Source organism: Mauremys mutica, chromosome 5 (genome assembly GCF_020497125.1).
Source record: "Mauremys mutica isolate MM-2020 ecotype Southern chromosome 5, ASM2049712v1, whole genome shotgun sequence".
NCBI lineage: Eukaryota > Metazoa > Chordata > Testudines > Geoemydidae > Mauremys > Mauremys mutica.
In genome coordinates, this window is record NC_059076.1 from 123,296,134 (window position 1) to 123,320,857 (window position 24,724).

The following is a 24,724-nucleotide window of genomic DNA, read 5'->3' on the forward strand; positions in this document are numbered from 1 at the left end:
TACTTCTAAACTGTTTATCCCAGGAAAGGTATTTTTCTCCTTTATACCTCCTTCTCTACCCCAAATCCTATACTGGAATTCGCTAGCACAGACCTCTGTTCCCACACAGAGTACCACAGAAGCCAATGGGATTTTGCAGTGGCACAGCAGGAGACAGAACTAGTGAATCCTGATGTAGGGTGGGGTTTAAAATGACTCCATTACTGCTGTCAAGTTTCTTTAGAAAACTACACGAGTATGACTGAACATGAAGTACGTTATTATGGTCAAACTGCGCACAGAATGTCTAAGGGTGATAGCTCAAACTAAGATTTCAACATAAACCTCCAGTAATGGAGAAAAAAATCAAAATGATAGGTAAGAGTCATAAGTGAGCAGTGTTAGTCATCACAGGATAGACAGACCAGATCAGAGCACAAGTGGTATTTTAAAACATGCAAGACATACCCATGCATTAGTGAAGGAATGCAACAGTTAGAAAGATCAAAAAGCATAATTTTCCAATTTAATTGTCTGTTAACTGTTGTGCCTGTTTCATTCCAGGTCAAATATTGTTGTTAAAAAAGGCAACCAGACCCTGTTCAGTGAAAGCTGCATCAATAATGATCAAAATAATTTTGCCAGCAAAGTAAAGAAAAAAATTGAAATAATATTTCTGCTTTTTTAATTACTTCACTATATCTTGGTTGTAGCGTCAAACTCTGACAAAAATTAGATTTATGCTCTTCAATCCCAGTTGCAAAGAGGAACGCATTAGTGAATAGAAATCAAAATTTAGCAAGACAAACAAAGTGAAAAAGCATGTGATTAAGCAATTGTGATTCTCAAGATAGTCACCTTTTAGTTTTCTTGACAGACAAGGGCTGCATGAAGACCCCCCTCTAGCTGCAAATCACAAAGTAACAAATCAGAGAAAAGAACAGAGCTACTGAAATTAAGAAGGAATTCTAATAGCCTCATAAGGCCATTAGATAAAGTTTAGAAATTAAATAGAAAATGTGTTTCCTTTAAGGTTTCAAATCCTTGTCAGGTACAGTATCTCTAAAATGTTGTACTCAGACACTTCTTTGCACTCCAGGAAAATAAACTCAACTGAAGTTTTTTACTTTTAAAAATATACAATTCATTTGTCATTGCAGTATCGTTTTTTGGGGTTTTTTTTGGCCTGGCTAATGAATTACCATCTATTATCAGAAAACTTGTAAATCAGAGAGATTGGAAAGTTCATTCTTTCCCCTAATATAGAAAATGAGTCCACCATAAAATTGAAGTTTTTTTAAAAATCCAATCGGGGGCTAAAATTTTCATTTCTGGAAATTAAAAAGTTAAGACAATATTTTATTTATAAGAACATGCACTTCATAGACAAGAGCATCAAAACCTAAAGAAACAATTATAAACAAGCTTAATAGTTACACTGAGAATTTGTGCTTATTATTGGTAGTAAACTAGACAATTGGCAATGAGCTTTCATAGTTAATGTACATTTTTATTAGATCGGCTTTCCATGCATCACAGCAGCCTGGTCAAAAGATTGGTAAGAAGGGTATTAAATTTCTCATAAAGTTATCAATTAGAATGGTGGTCTTACAACTTTTGGTTAAACAAAAGGAGATAAGTACAAAACATATGACTGTACTAAGATATGTATATTAAGAACATTGTCCCAAACGCCAATCTTTACCAATTTCCTCTACATGCATAAAGAATCTGCATACCTACTTCTGAACAAGCCTGAAGTTTCCACACACCATTTTTTAACACTAATCTTTTATCATTTTGGCTAACTAAGGAATTTAAAGAGCCTACAATGTGTGTTGATCTCTCAGCTAAAACACCAAAAATATTGCTTACCTATAAGCTCCACTATGCTTCCACTGCGGCTTCTGCTGATAGACTCGTCTTTGGATACACTGACCTGTGTAATGCTTCCTGAAGTGGTCAGGGCATGAAGAAGATCAGGCGGTGGTGTTCTAAAAAGTTGCTGTAATAGTTCTAAAGCTCCAGTCACAACATTGTGGTCCTGGTGCTGAGTGTAATGCAAAGTCAATTCATAGACCTATAAATCAAAGAAACCTTAGTAGTAAATATTTATAACTATCTATCTCCTTTTCTAAATAGGCTCCTACGCTACTCTTGCAGCCAGAGATTCTAAGCAACTTCCAGTAGTGCATTAAGTGACGTGACTAACATCTGTCACATGCGGTTTGTTTTAACTCATTCTCTTCCCACAGAGAAAATTGTGTGTGTAATGTGTTTTGTTTTGGTAGGGTTTTTATTTTTAAAAAGTACACACTGCTATATTAGAGAAGGCAAGTCAAATAAGTGTACTTTGCACTTGAAGCAGAAGCTGGCAAGGTTTGTGATGGTCCTTAGCTCCTTAGAACTACTAATTCATAATATTGCCATTGCACTTTCCTTTGTAGGGATATTTATATTTTGCCAGTCACTGGGCAAACATATAATCAAATAATATTGACAAAAATAAACTGTAAATGGCTCCCAACTCAGAACTAAAATAGTTGACAACAAATATGAGAAATCCATCATACTGTACATTACAAGGATGTTTGCTGGCTCATAAGCCAATTAGTACTTTGAAAGAGTTACCATTCAACTCTCACCTGTATAAGCTGATCTGGAGAAGGTGATATCTCTGTTTCTTTTCGTGTTACACCAAAACTGCCTTTCAGACTGGTATCCTTTACTTGCTGCTGCAGTAATGGTATTAGATACCTTAGTGTGAGCAGTACTCCAAGAATTAAAAGAGTAGGATGTTCATCTTCCACAGGAACCAACAAACCTGCAAAAAAAGTTATGACTCTTATCTTATTGGTAGTACAAGTACTATAAATTAACTCAAGACATTATCATCAGTTCTTTTACTTATCCAAAACAAAAAACACACCTATGTCAGAAATTTCACTAAAAAAGCAAGAGTAGTGGAGAACAAAAAAGGTTTACTAACCTGCTCTGTAATTGTTCAAGCTGTGTGGCACATGTCCATTCCACTTCAGGGGTATGTGTGCACCCAAGTCAGACATTCTTCCCTTGGTGGTACCCTCTGGGGCAGCACAGGCAGCATCTGCTGTCTTGTGCTGCTGCATCATGGTATAAAGGTCAGAGTTATACCAGACCCCACTCAGTTTCTTAGTACCAGATTCCATACAGAGGAAGGAGAGCAGACCATGGAATGGACATGTGAAACATCTTTAACAACAACAGTTACAGAAAAGGTTAGTAATCATTTTTTCTTCAAGTGATTCCACATGTCCATTCCACTTCAGGTGAATCACAAGCAGTTCAAACTGGAGGTGGGATTCAAAATCTACTGAACAAGGACTGAAGAGCTATTTGTCCAAACTTGCTATATCTCTGGAAAGCTAAGATACAGCATAGTAAGTAGTAGAAGTATATACCAATGACCAAGCTGCAGCTCTGTAAATGTCTGCAATGAGTATTTGAGCCCCCGCCCCCTTCACACCCACAAAAAAGCTGTGGAAGCTGCATGACACCTTGCACAGCTACCACCTGGCTAGGGGAGGTATATTGATAACATAGGCATATGCAGGAAAAAATCCTGGATGAAATCTTCTACATCAAGACTGAAAGGCTTTTCATCCTGTCTGCAACTGTGACGAACAGCTGGGATGACAACATAAAATATCTAGTACTGTCCAAGTAAAAGGCCAATGGCCCTTCTACATCCAAGGTATGGAGCCTCTCCTCCTCTTTATGAACACTGGTAATTATATGCCCTGTCTGAGGTGGAATTTTGATACTACCTTTGTCAGGAATTTGAGGCATACACACAAATATATAAAAAACATAAGGAGGATCAGCTCCCAATACTCATAACTCCAGACTCTTCTCGCTGAGGTAACAGCTATCAAAAATGCTACTTTCTTAGAGAGATGCAGCAAAGAGCAGGCAGCAACCAGTTCAAAGGGCAATCCCATCTCACTTTCTGGCACCAGATTTAAGAGCCAGAGAGGAAAGTGATCTATGACATGGGGATATAACCTGTCCAGACACTTAAGAATCTGACATCAGACCAGAAAATACCAAGCAGCCCACAATTGGAGGGTGGAAAGCAAAGATAGTTCCATTAGGGTTTACCTGGCAGCTAACTGATAGGCCTTGTGGTTTTGGTAGAACAAGTAATCCAAAATATGTTGGAGAGAAGCTAGGATTGGCAAAACACCCTTCTGTTTTGACCAGAAGGAGAATTGTTTTAATTTTAACAGGCAAGTATATCTAGTAGGTAGCTTTCTGATATTCTGGAGAATTTTTTGTACATTTCCTCAAACACTATGCTTCCTGAGGCGTTAAACATGGAGCATCCAGGCCGTGAGATGGAGAGCAGCCAGGTTGGGATGTAGCAAGTTGGGATCTTGGGAGATCAAGTCCAGTTCTGAAGGTAGTACCAAAGAAGCCCTGCCAAGAGACTCAGCAAACTGGAGAACCAATGCTGGCGTGGCCACACCAGGGCTATGAGGATCATACAAGCATGATCCTGCCTGAGCAACACCCTGGGAAGAAGCAGAATGGGAAGGCAGGTATACATCACATTGCCGTTCCAAGACTGTAGGAAAGCATCTATCAGAGATCCCTGACTGTGCGCTGTCCTGCAACAACAAACCTACTACATTCTGTTAGGAAGAGTAGCAAATAGGTCTATGTGTGAGACCCCTCAGGTTTGAAAAATTAATCTCACCATATCCACCTTGAGAGTCTGCTTGTGATCTCTGCTGAACAATCTACTTACTGAACTCCCAGAGGCTGAGGTGTATTGCATTGGCAATACAAAACTCTTAGCTATATCGCCTCTTCACAGAGGCAATCTGATCTGAATCCTCCTTGCCCATTCACATAGAATACTGCCACAGCATTGTCCGTGAGGACTTGTAGATCCTCCCCTTCATGTGAAGCAGAAAAGATCAACAAGCCAGATGAATACCCCACAATTCCTTCATGTTTGTGTGGAGGGTCAAATCTTGCTGAGAACACACAGCTTGAGTTGGTAGGTTTACTAGGTGAGCTCCACAACCTACAGAGGAAGTATCTGTAACCAGAGTCAATATGGGTAAGGGAGGGTGAAGGAAATTCCCATTATATACGTTGGCCAGATCCATCCACCACCAGTCCAACGAGGCTAGTACTTGAATCAGCATGTCCAACGGGTCACGAGGGAGGAGTAAACCAACTTGAACCAGCCCTGCAACTTTTTGAGACAAAGTCTGGCATACCGAATCACATACATGCAGGAGGCCATGTGTCCCTGTAGTCTGAGGCAATTTCTTAATGTTGTAAGTGGATGGGCTTTCAGATCTATGGAAATGTTTAACATTGTCTGGAATCTGGCTTCAGGCAGAAATACCCTGGCTATTATACAATTCAGAATCATCCCTATACATTTTATTCTCTTATTTATTTATACTGATTTGTCCTCATTGATCAACAGACCCAGAACACTGAAAAGGGACAGATCCAGGATAGAATGACTTCTGTTTAGAGCTTGGATAGACCTCATATCAGCCAATCGTCCAGGGATGGAAATATTTGCATCCCTGCTTTAATTAGGAATGCAGCTACGGCTTTCACATAGCAAGCCGCTGAGTGCAACACCCCTTATAAACTAAAAACATTTTTTATATATTTAACACCATTATAAATGCTGGCAGCAAAGTGGGGTTTGGGGTGGAGGTTGACAGCTCGTGACCCCCCATGTAATAACCTTGCAACCCCTAAGGGGTCCTGACTCCCAGTTTGAGAACCCCTGAGCTACGGCCACCATGCGTTTTGCAGACACACAGACACGCTGAAGGATAGGACCATAAACTGATAATGTTGCTGACCAGAAATCTTAGGAATCTTCTATGGCTTTGATGAATAGCGACATGAAAATATGCATCCTTCATGTCAAGACCAGAGTACCAGTTGCCTGGATCCTCGGAGGGGATGACAGAGGCCAGAGTGATCATGTGAAACCTTATTTTCTTTATATATTTATTCAAATGTTGCAAGTCTAGGAAGGGTATGAGCCCTCATTTTCTCTTTGGAATCAGATAGTAACATGAACAGAAACTCTTCACTAGGTGGAGAGGGTGAACCTCTTCTATAGTTCCCAAATGGAGAAGAGACTGCACTTCTTGGAGAAGGACATCCTCATGAGAGTGGTCCCTGAAGACAGATGGGAAAGGGGATTAAAAGAGGGGGACAGAAACTGCAGTGTGTGTCCTGTTCCACAGTACTTCGGACCCATTGGTCTGTAGTAAGATGGGACCAAGCATACAGGAAGTGAGATAACCTAGTGGAAAAAAATGGGGAGGGAGAAAACTGGTACATTGTGATCTGGTACTCTGTCCTTGAAAAGACAGTCAAACAGACATCTATGGATTTCCCAACTATCTTGAAGAACCTGCCAAAGAAGAAAACTGAGGAGGAAGTGGTCTTCTCCTGTGCTTTTTCCTCTGTTTTCTAGATTGGTCAGGCTGCCTCAATGGGAAAGGAAGGGATCTCTGCTGACGGAATTGTTTTCTTTTAGGAAAAAGCATGAAAATTCCCAATGATTTCAACATGGCCCTCGAATCCTGGAGACTGTGGAGTGTCTCATTAGTCTTCTGCAAGAAGAGCAAAAGGGAGATCCTAGATCGTCTGCTGGGCTCCTGTGGTAGACCCAAGGACTGAAGCCACCAACATATGTGCACAGATACTGCAGATCCCAGGGACCTGGCCACCAAATCTGCCCCACCTAACAATGCTTGCAGAGAGCTGTGAGCCAACAGCTTCCCCTTGTCTGGCAGTGTATGGCATCCTCTGGCAACTTGTCTGATATCTTCATCTTACTGTCCCAGAGGAAGAGGTCGTATCTGGCCAATAAGGTTTGTTGGTTAACTATACAAAATTGTAGACCAGATGTGGAATAAATTTTTCTACCAAAAAGCCTAATTTCTTTGTATTCTTGTCCTTTGAGGTAGAAAAGGGTTTACCCTGAAGACACTCATTTTCTGGCGTGACAACTGAGGAAGGATAGTTATAAAAACATTCATAGACTTGAGAAGGGACACCATCTCTTGGTTCTCTTGGCTGTTGAAGGCAGAAGGTGACAGTTGCCACAAGGATTTTGCAGATTTAGTCTGGCCTTGCTGATAGGCAGAAGGCTCTGCCGAACTCGGAATGTCTACCAGCCTGTGAGAATTATCTTGGACCATCTCAAGAGGAATATCAAGAGGTAGCTATTCTCCTTAAAGGATCGTGGTAAGTCCTACAGTCATTTTGGACAGGTAAGGAATCTCAGAGTACAACAGTCTCACTTGGCGATGAGGAGGATGACTGCAAAGGAGACTGAGGCTGATCCTCCTGTAGTGCAGTGGGTGGAGGTTCCAATGCCTGGAGGCCTGAGGGTCTTCCGTGGTACCAACAATAACCTCCTGGGCCTCCTCATGTGCCCTCGCATGTCCTCTGCTAGGAGATCTGGTGATGAACTTGAGAGGCTCCAGAAGTGAGAGGCATGCCCCACGGGTTCCAGGAACCATGACAGAAGCAAGAGTCTTTGTCTCTGAACATTTGGTGGATAGTAACTGAATTCCCTTGTCAAGTATCAGAGGGGTAGCCGTGTTAGTCTGGATCTGTAAAAGCAGCAAAGAGTCCTATGGCACCTTACAGACTAACAGACGTATTGGGAACATGAGCTTTCGTGGGTGAATACCCACTTCGTCAGATGCATGTCTGGAGCATGAGCTTTTGTGGGTGAATACCCACTTCATCGGATGCATGTCATGCATCCGACGAAGTGGGTATTCACCCATGAAAGCTCATGCTCCAATACGTCTGTTAGTCTATAAGGTGCCACAGGACTCTTTGCTGCTTGAACTCCCTTGATGAAGGAGAAGGGGAGTGCCTCCTTCTTTTCAAGGAGCATAAGAGCCTCTCTCACACTCCAAGGAGGATGGTGCTGAGGTTCAAGAGCTTCTCTCCAGAGATATACCACTACAAGGAATGATATGCTAGGTTTACTGGTGCTGGATGCTCCGATGATCTAGCCCTGCCCCATATCAAGAGTTCATCACAACTCTGAGTTAAGTCCGTAGCCATGGCCTAAGGATCCACACTGGTATCGGCCGGCTTCACTCCGATACCATCAGTGAGTCCAGTGCCAAGAGTACATCTTGTGGCATGGCACAGGCCTCCAGCATCATTGCTGCCGAGATTTTCCTGGTGCTTCTGTTGCTGAATGAAGTAGTCAGTACCATAGCAGACATCAGTCTCAACAGCCCAGGCACTGGTGCTGGAACTGATGACCCCAATTAGAAAAGGTCAGTACTGTGGAGGGACTCTTTCTGGAGCAGACCCTGACCTGCCCTCCTCAATGCTTACTGGTGGACAGTACCGGGGACCTCAAAGTCTCTGCTCAAAGTACCTCTTCTAAAGTAACTACACAATGTCATGTTACGGGTAGGGGCAGCCACAGAATGCCTTCTAAATTTTAGAAGAGAGTGCGAACTCCACCAATCTAAAATTGTGGAAGCATTTTATTAACTCAAGACTTAGTTCTTCAAGTACAGAAAGGTAAAGAAGTGCCTTTAAAGCAGGGATGGCCAGCAGGATCTTCAAGGTTGGCTTTTAAAGAAGGAAAAATGGACATGAAGGATACTCCAGAAAATGTAGGTATCCACCAAAGAGAAGCAATTAGAAAGTCAAACAGATACCCTCAGGGAAAAGAACCAAGACCCTTCATACCAAAGACAAAACCCTACTGCACACAACAGTGGTTTCACGCACATTTTGTAAGTCTTCTCAGATCCCAAAACGACCCCTCCCAATGCCCCAACTGCATGCTCCCCTTCTTTGCCTATTATCTTTCAACATTAGATAATAGTCATGTGACACATGCCTGGGCAGTGTCCATCTTGCCAAGCCTAAACACTAAAATAATCATAACATTGATTTGATTTCAGTTTTTTCTAACTCTTTTGATAAAAATTTAAGATTTGGCAATGAAATAATTGTATTTTTTTCTTTTAGCAATAAATCCACATGCTTATTCCATTAACAGAACTAGAATTAGAAGGACATTTTCACAGTTGCCAGACTAATGAAACTGTTGATCCTTCAAGCACACTGGGAGTTCTGATTTACTGGGTTATTCCAACTTTTCTTTTTTCATTATATACATGTTTTAAGTCACAATGCTCTCATTTTATTTTGTGGACTATGCTTTTTCATTAATCTATGCTTCTAGATTATCTATCCAAAGTTCTGATATAGCATTTATCTGATTTGGGAAGAGGTGATGAGTACCACAGAAATATGGCATTATATATATATCTGTAAAAGTCCCCCTGACAAAAGGCAAAAATGGGCCATACCTAATTTTTTCATTATGTTGATTAAATGTGCCACAATACCATAAAGCAGTGGTTCTCAACCTTTCCAGATTACTGTACCCCTTTCAGGAGTCTGATTTGTCTTGCATACTAAAAACTACTTGCTTACAAAATCAGACATAGAAATACAAGAAGTGTCAAAGCATACTAGTACTGAAAAATTGCTTAATTTCTCATTTTTACCACATAATTATAAAGTAAATTGATTAGAATATAAATATTGTACTTGCATTTCAGTGCATAGTATATAGAGCACAGTATAAACAAGTCATTGTCTGTATGAAATTTTAGTTTGTACTGACTTCGTTAGTGCTTTATAGGTAGCCTGTTGTAAAACTAGGTAACTGTCTAAATGAGTTGATGTAGCCCCTAGAAGACCTCTTTGTACCCATAGAGCAAGCATTGGTGACACCTAACATGCAGGTTAGAAGTTGGCAAGCAAAGCTACCTAACATAGGAATTATTATAATGGTTTAATTTTATATTTGCCAATTCTGTTTTTTCCAATATTGCTCATGGCTTGAGGATGTAGGAGCAGTTTCCTGAATCTTACCTAAAAGCACATTCAGTAACCAGGTATAAAAATATTGTGTTCTTCGTGAGTGTTGACAGATGCTCACTGCTGATCCAGCTGCTGTTCGACGGATGGTAGGAGAACTGGATTTAAGATTAGCAATGAAAGCCTTCAATAAAACCTAAAAGTTACAAAAAATAAAAAAATCATAAAAGTTACTTAAAGATAGGCAGAAGTCAGTAAGCAAACAAGAAAATTCTTCCCCTCCATCCACCCAAAAAGTTATTTTGATTTAAAATTTCCTATCAATAATCCAAGGGGTGGAGGAGAATATAAATAATACATGTTTTAATAATTCAAATCTGGTAGCTGTTACACTGCCGTCTGTAACATCTGATTAATGGTTCTAATGGTTGATTAACTATGTTCTCATGTGTAAAAAATGTTTCTTAATAGTTTAAAACAGCTGTACCTTGATTTCATTGTCATTTGCAAAGTTGCCAAATGCTGCCATGATTTTTGGTATTGCTGCAGCCAGTGTCTCTTGTACCGATTCTTCAGGCCGCTTACTTATTCGTGTTAGACAGGGCAAGAGGTTGACTAAGTATGGCCTAGTTATAGCACAGGAAGAAGAATTATTTTGGTCAATAATATTTTATATATTATCTAATCATAAGCATTTGATACATTCTTTCTAATGCACCCCCCCCATCAAAGCTCGGAGTGCTGTACAACAGTATTATATTCACATACATAAAGATACAATATATCAGCAATACAACATATACACCATTATGGTGATTAGAAGTGGAAGACATTACAAAGAGTACACAACACTGAACTAAAATTTTGGGGCAGGGACTATTGTCTTCATGAGGGTTTGTATAGAGCAAAACACAATGCGGCCTGTTGTATTAATTTCAATGGACTATATCCGATCAACGTGTTAAAGGTGTTAACATAACTGTCACTGTCCCACATTAAATAGATTCAAACAAGCTTCAGTTTTTAGTATACAGAAACCTCTGCCTCCTTAGTACCATGGCAAACACTCCATTAATTTTTTTGTTAACATTTTATTAAAGATACAGAAAAGAAAGAAAAACAAACAGTTAAAGCATTTGAAATGTAAAGTGTTAAATAAGGCTTTCGTTTTAACCATAACCTTTGTTCCCTTTCTCTTTAGCTATACGGAGTTTTTATAGGAACAAACCTTTTTTAAACAGTCTTTCGATAGTATAAAAGATGGCAATAACTGTCCTTTCCAGAATAAAGAGGCTAAGTTAGTTGCAATGGGCTGGAGCTGTTGTTAAAGTCCAGTCCTGTTTTTTGTTTGTTTGTTTGCTTTTAAGACAAAACAAGACAAATGCACACAAAAGGGAAGAGGAAAAAACCCAGCAGAGATAGAAAAATACTACTGCTTCCATCTGTGGTGTTCACTTTTACTAGCTACCTCACTGCTGGAGAAACACATGCACAAACACACCATTTTATTAGCTACTTTGAGACCTTGCAAACTTTTACCAGCATTGGGCTGTTTAGGCATTGCTTGTCTTTTTGGTCACAGGCTTACAAAATATGCAACAAAATATGTGGTAAAATATGCAGTCTATCTGGGTAAGCCAGATTCTTATACAGAATGCAAAAGAAGAGGGATAGCGAAGAGAAAGAAACACAGTTGGGAAGAAAAAGACACGCAAGAGGTGTGACAAAGTCTCAGATCTCTGATGGTGTTTGGGATTTAATCAGAGCCAATAGAGGTGGCCATGTAATCTGACCCAGTCTAGTCAGGGCATCTTTTAGGATCAGGACAATGAAGGCCCAACAGTGCCATGGTGGATCCCAGGCTCCCAGAAAATGGTGGAGGTGGCAGCCAGAACGATGAAGCTCGCGCCCTCCCCCTTATCTCTGCCAGGCAATGTTCGCTTGCACCAATCTGCCTCCCAAAGTCTCTTTGTTTAAGGACCCCAAAAGGAAGTGATGGGTGTAATAACCCATCCTTTCATTAACACGTCCACCAATTACGCCTAATTTCCAACACACCAGTTTTGGCCCATTAATTTCCAGTCCCACACACTTTTTGTTTGCCAGATACGATCTCACCAGAATCCTTGAATTATATCTGAAAGACTTTTTTGTTTAGATTAAGTCAGTCTGTTTTTCACCTTTACAAATTTTGTAAAACAATTTTATTTAACAAACTGAGTTGGATTTGTTATCTTTTCCCATCAACATTTGTTATTATAGAGATCGGACTATTTCATAAGCTTCCATCCACTTTCCCAGAGTTAAGCTCACAACTAGGGTAGTCCTACTAAGCCCCAATTATTGCTACAGGCCCCAATCATTAATGGGATCTTTGGGTTTTACAATAATAAATAATTAATAGAAATAACTATAGAAAGAGACTCACAAGATAAGAATAGGAAGCAGTGTGGTCTAGTAGTTACAGAAAGACAGGAAGTCAGGAGACTCGGGTCCAGTTTCTAAATCTGCCATGTGTGGCTAGGTAACCTCAGGTAAGTAATTATTTCATATCTGTGACTTGGATTCCTCATCTGGAAACCGGGGATTATCATTTTTGTAAAGTTCTTTGAGATCAGATGCACAGCGCTATGCAAGTATGAAGTATTTTGTGTGATGCTAACTTGTCTAGATTTTTTTTCAGTTAACACATTTAATGCAGTGAAACAATAAGGCTTGGGGGGATGAGGGAGATCAAGAAATTACATCAAAATTCTATCCTCTGGTAAAAATACAGCTAAATTTATACCACTGAATTATGCCCAACATGTGGAATTTCAAAGGACCATACGGGAATCCCACTGAATCCCAGCCAACAGCTTTATTAAATTAATATCTCAGTTTGGATTATGAAGCAGCACTGCCACACCAGTGATGATGTATTTACTTTTTCAGTTTTATGTTTGTGTATGGTAGACAAATAGCACTTCTGCATACCAAAAATGTGAGTCACCTACCTGCACTTCTGAGGTCGAACCAGATGGGCAAGCTCAGCAAACCTCCAAACTGCAGCACGTAGGCTTCGAGAAGCACCATTCTAGATAGATTGAATGTATAATTTGTTACAGATCAGCACTCACAAACATCCTTTAAAACTGGATAAAGTGATTTTGACTGTATATGAATTTTAACTACAAAAGATATTCACTTCCCCAACATCTCATGCTTGTAAATCCTAATATGGCTTCCAGACAGGAAGTGAAATTAAAAACAAAGGACAGCCTAAACTCTCTCCTAGCTGAAAAGGAACATAAAAATGTGTTCAAAAAGCTCAATTTTTTAGTCTCTTCCTGGAGTTTTATCAAGTGATCAAAAATAGGGACCAGAGAAGGTAGTCATATGTAAGAGAAAGTGATCAACTTCAGTGATAAGAAAGTGTCCAGCCAGTAACAGCAGATTGTTCTTGCTCCCCATCCTACATCTCACAGCATAACGCAGAATGATAAAATGCCAACATCTAATAGTTCCTGGTCAAGAGTCATAAATTCAGGCTTCACTCCACAGCCCAAGATGGCCGGGCCATTTCAATTTAAGATTTAAGCCTGCAATGTGCATGTTGCTGGAGGGAGAGGTGTTTGCTTTTTTAAAAAACAAACACACTTTAATTAGAAGTATGGTCCTCATCCATAAGAGAATTGGTTCAAAACAGTAAACTCACAGGGAAAGACAAATAGGAGACCTTTTGAAGTCGTTTTGAATACTGTGGGGAAAAAATTCACTCTTTAGCAATATTAAATTAATGATAGGAGACACTACAGTCATTATATGCATCTTGAAATGTGTAGATATTTAATACTCTTCTTCAGCAGGTCATTAATACCAAGTGCTTTCAAGAATATCAACTGCAAGGAAATCCCATAATGTTAGAAACCAAAGAGATTAAAGATTGAATTGAGAGATTCTTGAATTGGTTTCTCATGTGTGAATTCTTCCTGCCTGTATACAAGCTGCTTATCATGGTGGTATCAAAGAAACAAGATTATACTTAACCTTGTAAAAAATTGTAGTAAAAACTTCACCTGAAATCCAAACTATGTACCCCTTGGGATTTGGGTTATTGTCCTGAACCAAGCAATGGAAAATAGGGAGAGTACCATGTGCTTTTTTTTTTTTAAAAAGCAGACAGGCCCCTGCTAGATAGGACTTCTTGTGACTCAGCATAAAGGGAACATATTGCTTTAAATCTGTTCTATTTTTTAGAAGTGGAAGTTGAATCCTTTGCCAAATAGCGACTGGAGTCTAAAAGCAATGTAAGAAATGGTAACTTACTGTAACTGTGGTTCTTCAAGGTGTGATGCAAACATGCATTCCACTTAGATGTGTGCATGCTCAGCATGCCAGCCAGATAAATTTGCCTAGCAGTGCCCAAAGAGCAGGGGTGCTCACACCCCATGGCCATAGCCGCTCCTCCGGCTATATGAGGTGGCGCTGTCCTGACCCCCCTAAATTCCTTCGCACCAAACACGCAGAGATAATACCCAATGCAGAAGGGATGAAGGGTGGGTCGTGAAATACCCACCTATATCGTCTCTCAAAAAACCACAGTTACAGTAAGTAGTGTATTCCACTTAGGTGACTCATAAGCAGTACCCACCCCAGGAGGCGGGGCTTGGAGTCTAACTAAACAAGGATTGCAGGACTGCCTACGAAAGCTTGTATCCACCCTGGAAGATGCAGTAATGATTTGTAAATATATGGACGAACACCTAGCAGCCCTGCAAATGTACAGTACTGAGATGTCACTGAGGAATCCTATTAACATTCCTCAAGCTCTTGTAGAATGATCTCGCATCTGTTAAGGAGGCATAGCCAAAGCTATTTCATATCCAGTCTTGATACAGGACATTATCCATTTAGAGATCATCTGTGAAAAAACCACTTACCCCGTCATACAAATTGCATCTGACACAAACAAGCAAGGCAAATCGTGAAACAGTTTAGTCCTGTTCAGATAAAAAGCTAGACATTGCTAGACATCTAACATAAGGACACGTTGCTCCTCCGGAGAGGAAAGAATACAGGTAAATATACTGCCTGGTTCAAATTAAACTGAACATTCTGAGTGTAGTCATAAAATCACTTTGTTGTTAGAGAACTCTGAATAAGGAGTGTCACACTCTTCTTGCAGATATTATCACTACCAGGAATGCAGTTGTCTGACACAAAAGGAGAAAGGGACGAGATGCCAGGTACTCAAATGGAGCCTGATGCCTGCTGGTTAGCAATCCACATCTGCAAGGAAAAGGTGGAATAAATCTTGTGGGAGCAGACTTAAATCTGCCCTACCGTTCACTGGTTACAACCAGGGAATTTGGGGCTGGATGGAATCTCTCAAATCTCTGCACTGGAATCAAATAGCATTTCTCCATGTGCTCTGCTGCAGGCAGTAACAAATGCAGCATGCTCCAGAGGTGTTCTCCTGCAGGAACTCCATTTGAATATCCAGGGAAGCAATCATGCACTGCAAAAGATTCTTGTATGCCTTGAAATCTCCGGTATAAGGGAGATGAAGAGCCAGGAATCACAGAATCATTCACAGATGAAGGTGAAGTGGTTAACTGTGGCAGAGCCGGATCCCGTTCCAGGACAGACAGACCTGGATGGGACATTCTGGGGGATCTGAGAGGGGAAGGCTCACTAGTGCCTGGGCCTGTGACAGATTGACAGTCACTGCCACAGACCTGGCCGGTGATCTCATCTTCAAGCAAGATATGGAGTGGGACCTCAGAGACCGAGGAGCATCCCACAGAAGCCACTGGTATGGATAGGGCTTTGGTGGTCAGCAGGAGCCATGCCAGGGACCCCTGTCCTGACCACGAGACAAGCACCAACCTCCTACACATAGCACTCCATGAAGAGCTCCCAATGTGGGTCAGGTAGAGAGTGAGAGAAGGAAGATTCCAACCCAGACACTGAGGAATCCCAACCTTCAGCGGATAATGGTGGCACCAACCCTGACTCCAGTCCGACTGATCTGTAGCCCAGAATGAAGAGGGAGCTGGTGCGAACAGTCAGTTCTGGTGCTGAAAGCTGTACTAACCCCAAAGTTGGCAGCGATACCAAGGTAACTGATGATACCAGAGAGCAGGGAGGTGAGTGCTTCCATGGTAACATTTGTGACATTGACCATAGGGATGCTGAAGAAGCTCCTGGTGCTGAGGAGATCCCTTGTGCTGAGCCCCACTTCCACCGACTGCAAAGGGGAAACATAGGGGCATAGTGTTGACAGACCCACAGGTTCAGAAGCCCACCCAGCCAACAGGGCTATAAAGGACACAGGCCTAGCAAATTCCTGAACCAAGGGAGAGGTCAGGAAAGAGGAGGAGGAAGTCTGTTGACACTTATACACTCCTGGCACAGAAACAGCCGATGGCAGGCTCACCTTCATCAGTACCAAACTCAACCAACACCCTGGGACCAGAACCGAATCAACCTCTGACCTCCCCACATAGCACTGGGGAGTGGCTGCCAGAACCCACTCCTTCCCACGCAGTGGCATTCACACTGTGCCAATTCACACTTCTGGAGGAGAGAGATGGGTCCCCACAGGATTTAGACCAGATGCAACCTTTTCCTTGGCACACTTGACAGGAAACATCTCCTCCATCTCTTCAGAGAGGCGCCAGCTCCAGAGGGCAAAGCAGCAGCACTCGTAGAATCCAGGGGTGACCTCCAATCTGCTGAAGGCATTGGTGCTGAAGCAGGCTACATGGCCTGTTTAAGCAGGTGCTGCTTTAGACAAAGATCCTTTGCCACCTGCGTCTATTTGGTGAACAATTTGCAAATTAAACTCCACTCCTTGACCTGGGCTTCTCCTAAGCACAAGCACCATATGTGGGGATCGCTCACCCCTTCCCCCCCCCCGCCGTGACGGACAATGTTTAAATCCTGATGAGGGGGGATCACCAGAGAAGTACTTAAACTAAAATTAACTAATACCAATCTAACTAACACTATACTAAGGGTACTAATCAACAATATACAACTAGAAAAAGTCACTAAAATAGAGGTGAGGTGAAAAGCACACAGAGCTCAAACTCCAGCCACAGGTGGTAAGGAGGAACAGAAGAGGGTCAGGACAGCAATTCCTCATATAGCCGGTGGGGAGGGAAGAGAGCTATGGCCCTGAGAAGTGAGTGTGTGCACACACGGGTACTGCTAGTCAAAATTCTCCAGCTCCAGTGCAACGAGCGCGCAAGTGTAATACATGGCTGCATATACTCAAAGAACAGATGAGAGTGTTTCAAACTTCAGTTTAAACACATTTTTTCTGTCTCTTTTTGTATCTCTATAATCTGTCCATGTAGACAAGATTAATATTCACAAGTCATTAATAGCACAGGTTAGGAGGAGAGTGGAACAGTTAGCACAACATCTCAATACATGTAAAATCCTTTCATACTGTGAGCTTCTCCTACCGCTTAGAACTGCAGGTCTCAAACTTTTTTTACTGGCAACCCCTTTCACATTGCAAGCCTCTGAGTGCAACCCCCCTAATTAATATATTTAAAAGGGTGTTTAATTTAACACCATTATAAATTCTGCAGGCAAGAGGGGTTTGGGGTGGAGGTTGACAGCTCGTGACCCCCACATGTAATGACCTCGCGATCCCCTGAGGGGTCCTGACCCCCAGTTTGAGAACCCCTGCCTTAGAAGGAATGTCTCAAGTTGTTGGGTATTTTTTAAAACTAATGAAAATAATAGGGTTTATTTTTTACTCATAGTTCTGATCAAGATGCAAGAGCACCTACATATAACATGGCAAATAATGAGAGACTTGCATGGAGTTCCACAGGGTGTTTTAGTCTTCAGCAGAGAAGAGCTGCTGGAGTCCTGAATAGAACGTCTATCTTCCCTGAACACTATTCTAGTGAGTAATATTTCCCTTGCCTCTCATAAGAAATATATTAAAAGCATTAAAAATGTGTTAGAAACGATTAATGATAACATTGGTCCGGCTATAAATTCTCTTCATGCGTATGTCTTCACAGGTGCAGTAAGCAGTCACCCAATGATACAGTGTTCTGCATTTATCATTTGTTTAATTTCTTCTTCTTACAGGCACCTGCTACAGAAGCTACCACAGACTAAAATAATTAGCTTGCATATAACACAAAAGTGTGGCCTTCAGTGGAAAGAAAGATGTTTGCCAAGCTATATGGAGGTGCATGTCACCTGAGCAGCTGTTAACAAGGGACATTTTTATGTTTGACATCCACACACTCTCTCACACAAATATACATTAAAAAGAAATCAATAAATATAGCTCTTGCAGCAGCTCAATTTAAATGTCAATTTAATAAAAGAGAAATTTACACTTTTAAAAAACAATCACTTCACAGATCAATACATAACATTAATCTAACAGAATATTTAAAATTATTAAATATCAGACATGCCCAAATAGATAAAAGGAAAGAACTACACTCACCTTTTTAATTTCTTTATAGAGTTCTAACTGTAACCTAGGAAGGTTGGAATCCATCAAAGCCTATAACAAAATGAAACAGAGTTTATTGTACCACAGCAGAATGTGATTTTCAACCAACAACGCTACACTTGTACTGGAACAGCTTCTGAAAGTACAAGGCAATCTGACCAGATGCTCTTCTATTGGGGGCGGGGAGGAGCAAGTGTTATATGCTGCAAGACTCTCCTCTTTGAGAAAGCTTTTTACCACAGCCAAAAGGAAGAGGGAAGGAAGAAGAAGGGAGGGGGGAAATATTTATCTCAAACGGAGTCTCCAATACGAAGGAAGAGAAAAGAGCAGAAGACTCCAAGTCTATTAGTTCCCTTGTCATGAAAACCTAATTTATCTAGTAAGTGCTTACATACAGTGGTGATGGATGTTTGCTATTGAAGACAAATATCTGAAGGAAAAGCCAGCAGCCTTGTCCTACAAAGTGATGAGCGGCTTCAACTTTCATCAATTTAGATGGAAATCTACAGTATTTAGCAGCTTACAGGATCAAATCCAATGCTAGCTATCTGAAGCAGGCTGATTTTGCAAGGTGTAAGACAAACTTAATTCTTGAAGGCATTGCCATTAAAGATTACACATTATGAGGCACCAATTCTAAATTTGTTTTACCCATATATTCATTTCAAAATCATAATTAGTTTATAAACCCATTATAACAAGGCTCGTGATAAATGACTTATTTTTAGTTATTACTCATTACAATAATAAGTAAGAAATTCCAATTAATTGCTGTTAAGGTTACAGAGTGAGCTGTACCTTTGACCCTCCACTCAATCTCTCCATTGCAATTCTTTCCAAGTTACAGGCCAACATCTACACCTCTCTCATGGTGGAATCTCATGATTCACCCCCACTCTGACTGGGTCATCAAATTACAGTATTCATTTGCCACTGTAGCCTTAGCAGGGCTAGCTAGGTTATAGCCCACGATTAGACTTTCCTCTGGGAATCTAGACCAGAAGAATGCAGTCACAGAACAGCTTATTCAAAATCAAGTAACATTTACCCACCCATAGGACACAACAGAGGAAAAGGTCAACACAACAAAAACCTAAACATATATAATTTTAGCTAAGCTTAGTATTTCTTTCAAGCAGTAGGTCCAGCTTAGCCTTGGTATCTCCTGTTGTCTTGGGGACCAAGTTACAACCCTCTCCTCTGCAGACCCTCTCCCTCCTCAGAAGTTCAGCTTTTCATCACTTTCACAGAATCACAGACATATAGGGCTAGAAGGGACCTTGAGAGGTCAAAGTCCAATCCCCTGCACTGAAGCAGGATCAAATATACCTAGATCATTCCTGAAAGGTGTTTGTTGAACCTGTTCTTAAATCGTCCAATGATGGGGAATCCACAACCTTCCCTGGCAACCTATTACAGAGCTTAACTACCCTTATCGTTAGAAACCTTTTGGCCTGAAAGGATAAAAGTAAAGAAACAGTGCCAACAGTATATCAGAAAGTCTCTTACATGCTTTTGTTCTTAAGGAATGTGTTGACCTTGGTGGATAAGCAAGGTTAGCAAGTGTACTTGAGCTCTCAATGTGTTAAGAGAAACGGTCAAGAATCAGGGAAACAGATGATGAAATGAATAATATCAATTTATCTTCATATAGAACAACATATTAAAAAAAGGACAACCCTGATAAAAATACATACATTACATAAGTCTTACTTTTATAACTTTATTGAGACATTCATCAGCAACCATCCTGACATCAGACTCTGCATCATCACTACAGAGAAGAAAGAGTTCCATAGCAATACCCAGCAGTTTCTGAAATTCCGGAGAATTCCTAAATTCAAAAAAAAGTTAGCATGTTAAAAAGTACACTATGGAAAGTTAAATGAATGTTATTGTTTGTGAAGATAGACAGGCTGAAGACTGGGGTCCATATTTATAGTTTTCACTTTTCTGATCGACACGGTTTGGAAATAAAATATGTTATTACAAATGTTGTCCTTTTACAATTGAATTGAATTTCCCATGCCCAATATTCTGAATGTAAGAGTGGTCAATATAGCATCATATTGTTTACATACCATTGGAGTTGTTACCCATCCTCTTTTCACCCCAGGATGACCCTGCATCTTGCAAACAATATATTAAAGCAAGGCAGCTCAGAAGAGACAGTCCTTGCACCAGAGTCACCCATTACCTCAGAAGTGTGTGTTAACTGCTCTTACTGAATCAGTAAAAACAACAAATCACAGCACTTGGTCTAGGTCCCAAAAAACAGCATATTGATTTCAAAGCTCACTCTTAAATTGCAAAGACAGACTATTTAGAATCCAGAGAGCATTCCTCCACGAGACTCTAATCTCTTTAAAGCAGCCTTGCAAAATACAACACAGATTACTTGGGGCAAGCAAAACTTTTTTTTTTCCCCTATGTGAGAGGAAGGATAGTTCACTGATCAAGGGCATTTGCCTAGGACATGTCAGACCTGGTTCTTTTCCATGCTCCACCACAGACTGCCTGTGTAACTGGGGTAAGACACTCAAGTCTCCGTTCCCCATTTGTAAAATGGGGCTAAAAGTACTTCTCTACCTCACAGAAGTGTTGTAGGGATAACCACACTAAAAAAAACAAAAGATTGTGAGCTGCTCAGATATTATGGTAAAAGGGACCTGCAGATGAGTCTCATATAGGCAAAAAATACTTCATTTGGGATTTGTCAACTGTTTAGCAATGGCTAGGATTATCCACCACCTTTCTCAGGGAAGACAACATATCAAGTTAAAATAGTCAGGAGGGCAAAGAAACATGGTAATTCAAAGAAAATCTATATAGCTTTTAAAGTTAACATACCAAACTCTGCCTTCTCTATTAAATCATTATTAAATGAACATTAACATGTAGTAGACAATTTTAGCCCAAGTTTGTAAGCAACAGAAATGCACGGCAAAAATTACACAGAAGTTATGTATTTGCCAAACTCTCATTTTAAAATGTAATCCTTAAAGATGAAACTATACTTTTGATCAATATTCTGTATTCTTTTTTTTTACAATATATTGTTTCAAAAATAAAACTTATTTCACCTTACTGTATAACAGGGGTCGTCAACCTTTCAGAAATGGTGGGCCAAGTCTTCACTTATTCACTCTAATTTAAGGTTTCGCGTGCCAGTGATACATTTTTACGTTTTTAGAAGGTCTCTTTCTATAAGTCTATAATATATAACTAAATTCTTGTTGTATGTAAAGTAAATAAGGTTTTTAAAATGTTTAAGAAGCTTCATTTAAAATTACATTAAAATGAAGAGTACCCGGGACGGGTGGCCAGGACCCGGGCAGTGTGAGTGCCACTGAAAATCGGCACACATGCCATATGTTGCCTACCCCTGCTGCATAACATTCCATGTCAAATAGTGTAGGACCAAATTGCTAAAATAATTAAATGTGAACAAAAATATTTACATGGAACTTTTTTTTAAAGTCACTGAAAAGATTGTCATGGATGTTACTACCATAGTACCTATGAGCCCTGGTTATGCACCAGGTTTCTAAAGTCACTGAAAAGACTGTCATGGATGTTATTACCGTATCACCTATGAGGGAGCCCTAGTTATGCACTAGGTTCCTACTGTGTTAGGTGCTGTACAACCAGAAAAAAAGAGACCATCCCTGCCCCAAGGAGTTTACTTTGCCTGCAGTTTTGTCAACACCAACTACAAACTGAGACCCAAATCCTGTCACTGGAATCACATGATGGATCTGGTCCAAAGTATAGTTTCATTCTGATCTTAGGAAAATACAAAGAGTAAATAAACAGTAAACAAGTATATATTTGGGCCAAGATTTTTCAGAGCAACTACTAATTTTGGATGTCCAATGTGAGACAACTTAAAAAGGGCCTGATGAGCGTGGGCTCTAAGCCAATTTCTGCAGAGCTAAAGCTTTCATTTTAAAAAATGAAGTCACTAAACGGGAAACAAAAGTAAACTCAAGCAGTGTATTCTTTGGAGTCTGCACACATACAGTTCCAGTGCCCCTACTATTCTCTTACCCTTGCCAAGCAACTGAATGAAAAAGACCTGGTCAATTCCTATACTATTATATTAATAATAATACTTATATTGTGGAAAAGGCTTGAGGCCCCAATCTGGGGTCATCGTGCTAGGACCACACATACAATAAAAGATAGCATATTCTCCAAACAGCTTACAACCTACATAAATATTGCTATAAAGAAGTCCCTGGGAAACAATGAAACTGTCAAGAACCATGTCACTTTCACACTGTTCCTTGAGAATACCATGAGATGCAGCTGAGACAGACACAGAAGTTTACTGGGGAGAATGACACAAAGGATGGAAGTTGGGGGAGGAGTATAATAAGGGGGAAGTGTAGCTCTTGCAAGGCCAGGAGGCCCTGAAGGAGAGAAAAAAGATGTAATTTCTGCATGCTTGCACCTATACAGGAACAGATTCAAATTATAAGTAAACCAAACAAAGGCTGATATGAAAGATTAAGCTCCCAAGCAGAATCTGGGGACTAACTCCAGGTAGAAATCTCAGCACTTTCCCAGTAGCTGAAGAAATCTGGAGGACTGGGGTTTTCACCAGGGCATTGCTCCTGGACCTCAATTATTGCAAGGTCTCATAACAACCTTTGGATAATGGGTTTGGTCCTCCAGAGTCTGTCTGGTAAATTTTTCAATCCCTTGAATATCCTGTTTAAAAGAGTATTTTCAACATTTAGAATTAAAGATTGATTAAAATGAGAAAACCATAAAAAACTCCAGAGTAACTTTACCAACATTAATAAAATGAGTTCAGAAAGAATTTTATTACCTTAGAGACTGAGCAACTATGTTTTCACATATTGTCAGGCAGTGGTTCACTCGATCTTTCTTGGTAGTTGAAAGTTCTTTCTTTCTAAAATTAAGAAGAGAATGTACTTTGAATAAATCCAAACAACATGTCAAACCAATCACTGTTAGTTTGTGTGCTATGACAACTTAAATATTGCATTCCTTACTGTAATTCAGGACTGACAGATACACAATCAGCTATTTTATTTGCCAACATAGCCTAAATGAATATGGTAATGTCTACACTACACAACTTTTAGCAACATGGCTGCGTCGCTACATCCATGCCGCTAAAAGTCGCACCGTGGAGCCGCTGTTTGTTGGCTCTCCTGCCGACAAAAAACATTCACCCCTAACGAGCGGCGTTTGCGTTGTCGGCAGGTGAGCACTCCTGCCGACAAAGCACTGTTCACACTGGCGTTTGTCGTCGGCAAATCTTTCAGGTGGGAGGGGTTTAACACTTCTGAAAGACAAAAGTTTTGTCGTTCAGTAGCCTTATAAAACCTTATCCTCAATTTAGCTCTGTTTTAAAACATAGCACTCTCACAGACCTGCATCACAGCTGGCATCCATTCCAGCCAAAGAAAGCGGATCAGAACTCCCTACGAAGCCCGTAAGTGGTATTAAAATCAACCAGATTATACTTGAAGGAGATAGAAGTCATGGTACCATATTGGCACTTCTGGATTATAAGAAACTGAGGCACAGTACTGCTTTAATTACTTTTTTCTATTGTGATAGTACATAAAGAGCCCAACCAGTATCAAGAGCCCATGGTGCTGCACAAACATTCTAACAGATAATTTAAACCTTTGGGTTAGGGTTCCTATGAGTAGGGGACTTGGGGTTAGGATTAAGGTTCTTATAGGTATGACTCCCAGCCCTAGAGTTAGGGTTCCTATGGTTAGAGGACCTGGGGCTAGAGTTAGGGTTCCTATAAGTAGAGCTTCCCACCCTAGATTTAGGGTTGCAATGAGTAGTGGACTTTGGCCTAGGTTTAGGGTTCCTATAAATAAGGCTCCAAGCCCTAGGGTTACGGTTCCTATGGGTAGAGGACTTGGGGCTACGGCTAGTATTCCTATGTGTACGGGACTTCAGGCTAGGGTTCCTGTGGGTACAGTGCCCACCTCAGGGTTAGGATTCCTATGTGTCGGGGACGTCAGGCTAGGGTTAGAGTTCTTAGGGCTACGGCTCCCAGCCCTAGGGTTAGGGTACCTATGGGGAGGGCACCCCGCCCTAGAGTTAGGGCTCATATGGATAGGGGAGGTGGGCCTAGGGCTAGGGTTTCTAAGGGTAGGGATCCCCACCCTACGGTTAGGGATCCCCGCCCTAGGGTTAGGATACCTATGGGCTGGGGACTTGGACCTAGGCTTAGGGTTCTTAAGGGTACAGCTCCTGCCCTAGGGCAGGGTGGATAAAAATCAATTTTAAAAAATCGGATTTTTTTGATAAAATGCTTTTTGAGGAAAAAACCTATCTAAAGATAGTTTTAATTAAGCT

At 40.7% G+C, this 24,724-nt stretch overlaps 1 protein-coding gene across 1 annotated transcript in view; it reads right to left on the minus strand.

Annotated features, from left to right (window-relative positions):
* HTT (huntingtin) overlaps positions 1-24,724 on the minus strand; it is a 195,771-nt gene that overhangs the window by 160,598 nt on the left and 10,449 nt on the right. The window contains exons 2-10 of the mRNA XM_045017515.1: positions 23,205-23,288; positions 20,081-20,201; positions 18,359-18,418; positions 12,885-12,964; positions 10,376-10,514; positions 9,943-10,084; positions 2,625-2,803; positions 1,855-2,059; positions 838-885 (exon numbers count right to left, since the gene is read on the minus strand). Of these exons, the coding sequence (XP_044873450.1) occupies positions 838-885; positions 1,855-2,059; positions 2,625-2,803; positions 9,943-10,084; positions 10,376-10,514; positions 12,885-12,964; positions 18,359-18,418; positions 20,081-20,201; positions 23,205-23,288 (1,058 nt within the window). The remainder of the gene's footprint in view (positions 1-837; positions 886-1,854; positions 2,060-2,624; positions 2,804-9,942; positions 10,085-10,375; positions 10,515-12,884; positions 12,965-18,358; positions 18,419-20,080; positions 20,202-23,204; positions 23,289-24,724) is intronic.